Source organism: Borostomias antarcticus (genome assembly GCF_949987555.1).
Source record: "Borostomias antarcticus genome assembly, chromosome: 30".
NCBI classification, from domain to species: domain Eukaryota; kingdom Metazoa; phylum Chordata; class Actinopteri; order Stomiiformes; family Stomiidae; genus Borostomias; species Borostomias antarcticus.
Window position 1 is genome coordinate 3,196,207 of NC_140263.1, and position 10,580 is coordinate 3,206,786.

Below are 10,580 nucleotides of genomic sequence, written 5' to 3' on the forward strand. Positions count from 1 at the left end.
TAGGTTATAACATGAAAAAGGAAGTGACATAGTTTCAGGATGAAGAGGACAGGGAAGTGATGTCACACAGGAAGAATTTGTAGTTTTAACAGACTGATCTATGAGAACGAACTACAAAGTTAGAACAACAGTCAAGTAGGAAAACAAAACACTTTGGTGAGACTTGAATTTCATTCACAGTATCGATAAGAGTATCGATAAGTACTGTATCAGTATCGATAAGCAGTATCGGTATCGATACTGGTATCGATAAAATCCTAACGATCCCTAGTGATTTGTGTGTGTGAGAAAGCGAGAGTGTGTGTGAGAGATAGAGAGAGAGAGAGAGAGAGAGTGTGTGAGAGAGAGATGGAGAGAGGGAGAAGGAAAGGGAGAGAGAGAAATGGTGCTCAGCTGATAATCTAGTTATGCACTTGAGAGCATCATCATCAACTGAGCCAGATCCCTGGACATTTTCCACCAGAGGTAATCAAATCCAAGACTGACATGACTGCTCACATAGACACACAGACACAGGCAGGCGGACAGACAGAAGCCATGTTTCCGTCCACTTGTCAATCGAATTGTGTGAGGATCGCTAAAAATATGAACGCGAATAAAGCCGGTGAACGTGCGTTTCCATCTAGAGCTTTAAATCGGATAAAGCGTTTATCACAAAAGACTTTTATCGAACGAGAGAAAATCCGATGAGATCGACAGTACAAACTTTTTGTCGATTTTCATGACTTTTAACCGAATTTTACTGTTTCCATAAGGCATTTTTTATTCGATATAATTTAATTTGCATAAAACGTGTGGATGGAAACATGTCTAGAGAGAGAGACAGACTAGCAGACAGGCAGGCAGGTAAACAGGCAGACAGGCAGACAGACAGACAGGCAGGCAGGTAAACAGACAGACAGGCAGACGGGCAGACAGGCAGAGGCCCTCACCCTAGTGGTTGGTAGGACCCTGGCTAGTTTGTCAGTCTGAGTGTAACCGAGGCCTGTTGAACATCCCGTCGTTCACATTGTTGTGATTCTCATGGCATCTTCCTGCTCTGGAGAATCTCAGCCCTCCCTAGCCACTCTAGACTTCCCAGAGTGAAAACAGCTGATTGGTTGGTCCTCTCTAGACAGCCCGGAGTGGAAACAGCTGATTGGTTGGTCCTCCAGACACAATGGTCATGCTCAACAGGAAGCACTTCTTCCTGTCAAGGAAGGGGAGGGGCCAGCCCTCCACACAAAGCAAACAAGAGCTGTGTTCCAAATCGTTCACTCACTCCCTGTTCCCTATGTAGTGTTCCCCATATAGTGAACTACATAGGGAACGATTTAATGGTTTTCGGACACTACATGGAACGTCATTCCGTCGTTTATTCATGGACGCAAGCAAGCAGAAGCACCCAGTATCACGTAAACAAACCAAGCACTACGGCAGCAGGCTGAAATGTACTCTGGTAGTATACACTTTCCATGTTAAATTTTTAATGTTAAATCCCAACTAAATTGTTGAAATTCTAATGATGTGCAAGTGGTTTTGTCAACGATGGTGCTGTCTGCTAATAGCAAGCTGTAAAGTTAAGACCATGATAGCCAGTTAGCTCACAACAGCAGCTTCCATAACATTAAAGGAGTAGTAAAGGCAAAATGCATGTGTTGCCCTGTTTTAAGGTGACTTATGATCATATACAATGGTTCAGATCAAATGTTGACAAAACTAGCACTTTTGAGAAAGTCTGATAATTGCTCTACCACCGTTTTGGTCATACAATGGATGTGGGTGGGCACCTTGAAAAATCATTCAAAAAACATGTTAAACTCTCAATTTCAAAGACGAGAAACTCACCGAGGTGTTAGCTGGCATTCTGACATATAATTCGCCATAAAGTAAGATTCTAGTTCATCTGGAAAGGCTTTTAAAAAAATATTTAGCATAGAACTATTTACACGAAAAAAAATGGCAGACGCACTATATAGTGTACTATATAGGGAATAGAGAACGGTTTCGAACACAGCTAAGAAGTGGACCAAAGTTCCACATTCCATCCGTTCTAGAACCCTGAGGTCAATGTTCCACCTGTTCTAGAACCCAGAGATCAATGCTCTGCCTATTCTAGAACCCAGAGATCAGAGCTCTGCGTGTTTTCGAACCGAGAGCTTCACACACCCCTGTGACCTCCGGACATAACGTTATGAACCTGACTGCTGCTCCCGCCCGGACAGGAATGTGCTGAAGGGCTGGGCTCCCTGGAGATGTTACTCAACAGAGACACACAGCTGCTCTGACACTGCATTCCAGCAGACTGGTCAGAGCTGTAATTAACACACACACACACACACACACACACACACACACACACACACACACACACACACACAATATCATTATTCAAATGGTTATGATAGGGCATCAATTTAGAGTTAGAAAATGGCAGTTTAGCTTGTTCTGAAGGCTGTGCTGTGGGTGTCAGGGTTGGAGCTGGCTGGGCCTCTATGGTCAGAAGTCTGTGGTCAGTACTCTGTGGTCAGTAGTCTGTGGTCAGTAGTCTGTGGTCAGTAGTCTGTGGTCAGTAGTCTATGGTCAGTAGTCTGTGGTCAACAGTCTATGATCAGTACTCTATGGTCAGTAGTCTGTGGTCAGGAGTCTGTGGTCAGTAGTCTGTGGTCAGTAGTCTATGGTCAGTAGTCTGTGGTCAGTAGTCTGTGGTCAGTAGTCTATGGTCAGTAGTCTATGATCAGTAGTCTGTGATCAGTAGTCTGTGGTCAGTAGTCTATGATAGTAGTCTGTGGTCAGTAGTCTGTGGTCAGTAGTCTGTGGTCAGGAGTCTGTGGTCAGTAGTCTGTGGTCAGTAGTCTGTGGTCAGTAGTCTATGATAGTAGTCTGTGGTCAGTAGTCTGTGGTCAGTAGTCTATGATCAGTACTCTGTGGTCAGGAGTCTGTGGTCAGTAGTCTGTGGTCAGTAGTCTGTGGTCAGTAGTCTGGTCAGTAGTCTGTGGTCAGTAGTCTGGTCAGTAGTCTGTGGTCAGTAGTCTGTGGTCAGTAGTCTATGGTCAGTAGTCTGGTCAGTAGTCTGTGGTCAGTAGTCTGTGGTCAGTAGTCTATGGTCAGTAGTCTGTGGTCAGTAGTCTATGATCCGTAGTCTATGGTCAGTAGTCTATGGTCAGTAGTCTGTGAGCAGTACTCTATGAGCAGTAGTCTGTGGTCAGTAGTCTGTGGTCAGTAGTCTGTGGTCAGTACTCTGTGGTCAGTAGTCTGTGGTCAGTACTCTATGAGCAGTAGTCTGTGGTCAGTAGTCTGTGGTCAGTACTCTGTGGTCAGTAGTCTGTGGTCAGTAGTCTGTGGTCAGTAGTCTATGAGCAGTAGTCTGTGGTCAGTAGTCTGTGGTCAGTAGTCTATGATCAGTAGTCTATGGTCAGTAGTCTGTGGTCAGTAGTATGTGGTCAGTAGTCTGTGGTCAAACTAACCACCCCTGCACCCCACTATGGCTAGCCTAGCGCAGAGCCTAATCATGCTCACCATTAGGTTGAGAGATCTAGTAAAAGAAAACGCACGCTCGTGTTGGCCTGGGATAGCCTACGTGTTATATCCCAGAAGAGTGTTAGCATTAGCCTCCCTGTATCAGAATAGACATGGTTAGAATTAGCCTCCTGCTGGGAAGGACTACTAGCTTGCTAATCACCTGTTTATTTACAGCTCTGATTAGGGAGCTTTTTTTAGCCTGTTATTGTGTTGAGTCTCCCTGTCCAACCACGTCTCCCCGGCCTCTCTCTGTCCCCTCTGACAGCCTGGTCTGAAGATGTGGGGAGATCTGGTCTGTAACCAGGGGTTAGGGTTATGCCGGGCTCAGACTACAGGATTTTTGGGCCGATTCACCCCTCCTGACAATCGGAGGAGAGATCTGGTCTGGAACGTTGGTCGGGGCCGATGATCGGCCCAGATGATCTTGTAATGTGAGGGGTTTACAGATCCAATCTTATACCTCCCGATCGGCTCGCAGACCCATCGGGGCGGCCCCGATAATATCAAACATGTTTGATATTTAAGATTATTACGTCCCGACTCTACAAGTGAGACGGCGAGACCAGTGGTTCGTTGCTCCCTCGGGCACGATAAGATCCTGTAGTGTGTGATGAGACGTTATTTTCACATCTTGCTGTGTGTGCTTGTTTGAGATGCGCAAGAAGAATATCTGTTAAGATTCTCCTTATGTGCGTGATGTAACCTGATTTCGAAATTGGTTAGGATTTTAAATATCCTGTAGTGTGAGCCTGGCATTAGGAGGATGTGGGAGGTCTGGTCTGTAACCAGGGGTTAGGGTTAGGATGTGGGAGGTCTGGTCTGTAACCAGGGGTTAGGGTTAGGATGTGGGAGGTCTGGTCTGTAACCAGGGGTTAGGGTGTGGGGAGGTCTGGTCTGTAACCAGGGGTTAGGGTTAGGATGTGGGAGGTCTGGTCTCTATAACCAGGGGTTAGGGTTAGGATGTGGGGAGGTCTGGTCTGTAACCAGGGGTTAGGGTTAGGATGTGGGAGGTCTGGTCTCTATAACCAGGGGTTAGGGTTAGGATGTGGGGAGGTCTGGTCTGTAACCAGGGGTTAGGGTTAGGGTGTGGGGAGGTCTGGTCTGTAACCAGGGGTTAGGGTTAGGATGTGGGGAGGTCTGGTCTGTAACCAGGGGTTAGGGTTAGGGTGTGGGGAGGTCTGGTCTGTAACCAGGGGTTAGGGTTAGGATGTGGGGAGGTCTGGTCTGTAACCAGGGGTTAGGGTTAGGGTGTGGGGAGGTCTGGTCTGTAACCAGGGGTTAGGGTTAGGATGTGGGGAGGTCTGGACTGTAACCAGGGGTTAGGGTTAGGATGTGGGGAGGTCTGGTCTGTAACCAGGGGTTAGGGTGTGGGGAGGTCTGGTCTGTAACCAGGGGTTAGGGTTAGGATGTGGGGAGGTCTGGTCTGTAACCAGGGGTTAGGGTTAGGAGGGTGTGGGAGGTCTGGTCTGTAACCAGGGGTTAGGGTTAGGATGTGGGGAGGTCAGGTCTGTAACCAGGGGTTAGGGTGTGGGGAGGTCTGGTCTGTAACCAGGGGTTAGGGTTAGGATGTGGGGAGGTCTGGTCTGTAACCAGGGGTTAGGGTTAGGATGTGGGGAGGTCTGGTCTGTAACCAGGGGTTAGGGTTAGGAGGGTGTGGGAGGTCTGGTCTGTAACCAGGGGTTAGGGTTAGGATGTGGGAGGTCTGGTCTGTAACCAGGGGTTAGGGTTAGGGTGTGGGGAGATCTGGTCTCTCTAACCAGGGGTTAGGGTTAGGATGTGGGGAGGTCTGGTCTGTAACCAGGGGTTAGGGTTAGGATGTGGGGAGGTCTGGTCTGTAACCAGGGGTTAGGGTTAGGATGTGGGGAGGTCTGGTCTGTAACCAGGGGTTAGGGTTAGGATGTGGGGAGGTCTGGTCTGTAACCAGGGGTTAGGGTTAGGATGTGGGGAGGTCTGGACTGTAACCAGGGGTTAGGGTTAGGATGTGGGAGGTGTGGTCTGTAACCAGGGGTTAGGGTTAGGATGAGGGGAGGTCTGGTCTGTAACCAGGGGTTAGGGTTAGGATGTGGGGAGGTCTGGTCTGTAACCAGGGGTTAGGGTTAGGATGTGGGGAGGTCTGGTCTGTAACCAGGGGTTAGGGTTAGGATGTGGGAGGTCTGGTCTGTAACCAGGGGTTAGGGTTAGGATGAGGGGAGGTCTGGTCTGTAACCAGGGGTTAGGGTTAGGATGTGGGGAGGTCTGGACTGTAACCAGGGGTTAGGGTTAGGATGTGGGAGGTCTGGTCTGTAACCAGGGGTTAGGGTTAGGATGAGGGGAGGTCTGGTCTGTAACCAGGGGTTAGGATGTGGGGAGGTCTGGTCTGTAACCAGGGGTTAGGGTTAGGATGTGGGGAGGTCAGGTCTGTAACCAGGGGTTAGGAGGGTGTGGGGAGGTCTGGTCTGTAACCAGGGGTTAGGGTTAGGATGTGGGGAGGTCTGGTCTGTAACCAGGGGTTAGGGTTAGGATGTGGGGAGGTCTGGTCTGTAACCAGGGGTTAGGGTTAGGATGTGGGGAGGTCTGGTCTGTAACCAGGGGTTAGGGTTAGGATGTGGGGAGGTCTGGTCTGTAACCAGGGGTTAGGGTTAGGATGTGGGGAGGTCTGGTCTGTAACCAGGCTGAGCAGCAGGGTTAGGGTTAGGGTTCTAGGGCTTAACCCTAGAACACATCAAACACGTGGAACACATAGCCAAATCGCTTAGAACACATCTGCAGTCCAGTCTCCGCCTCCTCCTCCATAGTCTGGATTGTGATGATGAGAGTTCTGGAACCCTCCTCCAAAGCTGCACACACACACGCACACACACACACACACGCACACACACACACACACACACACACACACACACACACACACACACACACACTCCCCCTCTCTCTGCACCTCTACACAGTTGTCTAGCACACACCTCCTGGTCTCTGTTTGTGCAGATTCTGAAATAGCTGTGTGCGGACGACAACAACAACACTGGGGATGTTTGTTTTGTAACAGTGGGCAGCACAGAGGTGTTTGTTATGTAACAGTGGGCAGCACAGAGTTGGTCTATCCTGAAAGCTGTCCTGCTCACCTCCTCCTTTCCAAATGCGTTAGCTAACGTTAACATTACAGTAATTCCTGAATTTAGCTAATCCCAACCCATTTTAACGTTAGCGTAATCTAATTTAGCTAAACCTAGCTTCTGTAAACTAGAACTTAGTTCACTTAGTGAACTTATTACACAGAAGACGGGTGAGGGAGGCTATTTATTTAATGATAGGCTACATGAAATAAACAGCAAAATGGATGGACAACCTGAAATTTCGCTGCTAGTTACCGACATGGCTGTCTGTGACAAGAGTCAACATCCGTTTTCACCCCATAATGCATTTGGTTCGCTTCCTCAATGAGGTCCCATATTAAGTCGGATTACGTTCTCACCTAAAGGGAACCGAACCGTTTTACTTGGAACCGGACCAAGCCCCGACTTTTCAGGAAGAGGACCGCGGTTTGACCGTTCGGTCTGCACCAGGGTTCGAATGCGTGCTCTCACCAAATGAACCAGAATATGGAGTAAACGCACCAAGGTTCGATTAAAACGGACCACACAGCCAGCCAGCCAATCAAACAGCCAAAGGACACAGAGCCCTACCCAATCACTATAAACAGTCACTTCCTAGAGAATTCAACAGACCAACAACAAGGTCATCAGCTACTCATCAGACATGAAGAGTCCAGGACCTTCTATCTATCACAGTTATAGAACAACACAACACCTAGAACCACGAGGAGCAGCACATATAGACCTAGAACAAGACCCTCCCCTCATCACATCTCAGATCCATCCACCCCACCCCCAGTCATCACATCCGTGTTCTAGGAAGAGGGTGAGGTTCAAAGGAAGACCGAGATGATTACCTGGTTCCTGTCTAATGTTGGGGGTGGGGGTGGGGGTGGGGGGGGGGGGGTGCTGACAGCTTTAACATTGATCAGATGCAGTACAGTACATACAGTACAGTCGGTCTACACCCCTGCCCAACACAGCAGTACTGCACGGCTCGAGTAATGTCTTGCTTTTTGTTTTAATGCTTTTAATGTCTCATGTAAAGCACCTTGAATTGCCCTGTGGCTGAAATGTGCTATATAAATAAACTTGCCTTGCCTTGTCTCATAGGGCATGTTTCTATACCTACAATAAATAGGCTACATCAAAACATCCATCTAAGTTCTCTTGGGTGATGGCGCGAGGGCCCCGTGCCGCACCGCATCATAGAACCTCCGCAGCTCGTCTCGCGCTCTACTGACCTCTTTAGGGGAACCCTCCCAGGACGCAGGATCCAGTGTCCTCGCGCTGGTAGTAACAGCGTTACAAGATACATTTTGTCTTCTTCAGTGTGAAGGAACACAGTCTGCGTTGTATGTATATGCTAATATTTAGGTATAACTGTCAACACAACTTTATCTGTATAAGCAGAATACACATCTATCGCAGCAGCCTCAATACAGCACATAAAACACACGCACTGACTGAATAAACCACAAGTTACCTGGGCTGTCTGGGTTCCTGACCGCACTGCAGCCTCCGCAGGACGGTCTCACCGGTAGGTATCACCGGACAGTATCACCGGACACGGTCTCACCGGTAGGTATCACCGGACACGGTCTCACCGGGAACACGGGGGGGATGAACGCTCCCGAAACTGGGGGGACTGCGCGCGAGAGCAGCCGTTGGTGCACCCGTGACGCGTCTGGCGCGAATGACATTGAGAATTCGGACGCGCGAGCTTTCCTCCGCTCTGTCCCTCCCTCTCTCTCTCTCTCCCCTCTCCTCTCTCTCTCTCCCTCCCTCTCTCTCTCCCCTCTCCTCTCTCTCTCTCTCCCTCCCTCTCTCTCTCCCCTCTCCTCTCTCTCTCTCTCTCCCCTCTCCTCTCTCTCTCTCTCTCCCTCCCTCTCTCTCTCCCCTCTCTCTCTCTCCCCTCTCCTCTCTCTCTCTCTCCCTCCCTCTCCTCCCTCTCTCCCTCTCCTCTCTCTCTCCCTCTCTCTCTCTCTCTCTCTCTCTCTCTCTCTCTCTCCCTCTCTCCCTCCCCTCTCTCTCCCTCCCTCCCTCCCTCTCCTCTCTCTCTCTCCTCTCTCTCTCCCCTCTCTCTCTCCCTCCCTCTCTCTCCCCTCTCTCTCTCTCCCTCTCCTCTCTCTCTCCCCTCTCTCTCTCTCCCCTCTCTCCCTCCCTCTCTCTCTCTCCTCTCTCTCTCCCCTCTCTCTCTCCGTCCCTCTCTCTCCCCTCTCTCTCTCTCCCTCTCCTCTCTCTCTCCCCTCTCTCTCTCCCCTCTCCTCTCTCTCCCCTCTCTCTCTCCCTCCCTCTCTCTCCCTCCCTCCCTCTCCTCTCTCTCTCCCTCTCTCTCCCTCTCCTCTCTCTCTCCCTCTCTCCCTCCCCTCTCTCTCCCTCCCCTCTCTCTCTCTCCCTCCCTCTCTCTCCCTCCCTCCCTCTCTCTCTCCCCTCTCTCTCTCCCTCCCTCTCTCTCCCTCCCTCCCTCTCCTCTCTCTCCCCTCTCTCTCTCCCTCCCTCTCTCTCTCTCCCTCCCTCTCTCCCTCCCCTCTCTCTCCCTCCCTCTCCCCTCTCTCTCCCTCCCTCTCCTCTCCCTCTCCCCTCTCTCTCCCTCCCTCTCCCCTCTCTCTCCCTCCCTCTCCTCTCTCTCTCCCCTCCCTCCCTCTCTCTCCCTCCCTCTCTCTCCCTCTCTCCCTCTCTCCCTCCCTCTCTCCCTCCCTCCCTCGGTCTTTCTAAAGCGCGCGCGCTGAATAATGCAGGGTCTCTCGCGAGGTTTCTGTCCCGTTCCAGAGGGAATCAGAGAGGGTTCGAGTTACCGAGGTCTCTATTCAGCTGCGTAACAATCTGGCCCCCCATCCTGCCTTTGTGTCCCTCCCCCTCCCCGCGGGGCCCCCCAGGAACCGGCCCGGTGGAGCTTTAAAGCTGCGGATGAAAGCATTTTTTCAGGGACAATAATATAACAAATACCACACACACAGGCTCCTAGAACAAGTTGTGTAACGAGAACCAACTGGCCGAGTGATTAAAGGAAATGTTCTAGTGGAATTCTAAAAATGCGTGTTTAAGGGATGTCCAGCTGCACGCCCCGTAGACCTACATACCTGACGTGCCATAATCGCATGACCGTCTGGGAAGTCTCAGTTGGAAACTGTTTGGAAAAGGGCAGGTGCTTGGAAAAAATACTTGGCAGGTGATTGGATGAGCCATCTGTCTATCACCGTTTATCATAAGTTAAAGCTGCACAGAAACAGACGTTTGAGATCATCTAACTTCCGTAGTTTGACGTATTTCCGATGCAAACAAGCTATGAGGGTGGGACATGCGTTTAGAGGAATTTGATTGGAACATTGACAAGTGGACGGGTTTTAAGAACTTTAGACAGATTCGATAGAAGGATAGCGTTGATTGACGGGTGGATGTCGTGAGATTATTGGCCTAAAATCGAAGGTACCTGTTGTCGTCATTGCACGTGACCTACCGTTTTCCAGGAAGTAAGAAATTATATACTTTGATATAAGAAGAAGGTGTGCAGTCATGGTAACAGACTCACCACGGCTGTATGGGTGTGTTTATCGTCATGGTAACAGACTCACCATGGCTGTGTGTTTAGCGGATGTTGCCGTTGGTCCATTTCCTGCTGTTATCTGTCTTCTACCTACAATAGAAACATCATCATCACCACCACCATCATCACCATCATCATCACCATCATCATCATCAGAATGGAGAGACTAAGAGGAGAAGAAAGGAGGAGAGAGAGGGGATATGGAGAAGAGTGGCTACAGGAGGGTTATTAGTTGGCAGGTTTTGGTGCAGCAGCTAGAGAGCACTGCAGGACAGAGAGGAGAGAGAGGGATGAGGAGAAGAGAGACGTAAAACAGGGGTGAGGGTTACCCCTATGACTGGAGGAGAGAGGAGAAGAGGAGAGGAGAGAGGTGAGGAGAGGAGAGAGGGGTGAAGGGAGAGGAGAGGAGAGAGGGGTGAAGGGAGAGGAGAGGAGAGAGGGGTGAAGGGAGAGGAGAGGAG

General features: G+C 50.1%; 1 protein-coding gene across 1 annotated transcript in view; it reads right to left on the minus strand.

The window, feature by feature from the left end:
• The window catches only part of LOC311327109 (A-kinase anchor protein 2-like), a gene marked incomplete at its 3' end in the record, with an annotated part of 27,139 nt that extends 16,961 nt beyond the window's left edge, over positions 1–10,178 (minus strand). The window contains exon 1 of the mRNA XM_084460136.1: positions 10,148–10,178. Coding sequence (XP_084316262.1) covers positions 10,148–10,150 — 3 coding nt within the window. The 5' untranslated portion in view covers positions 10,151–10,178. The remainder of the gene's footprint in view (positions 1–10,147) is intronic.
• Positions 10,179–10,580: the final 402 nt, after the last annotated feature.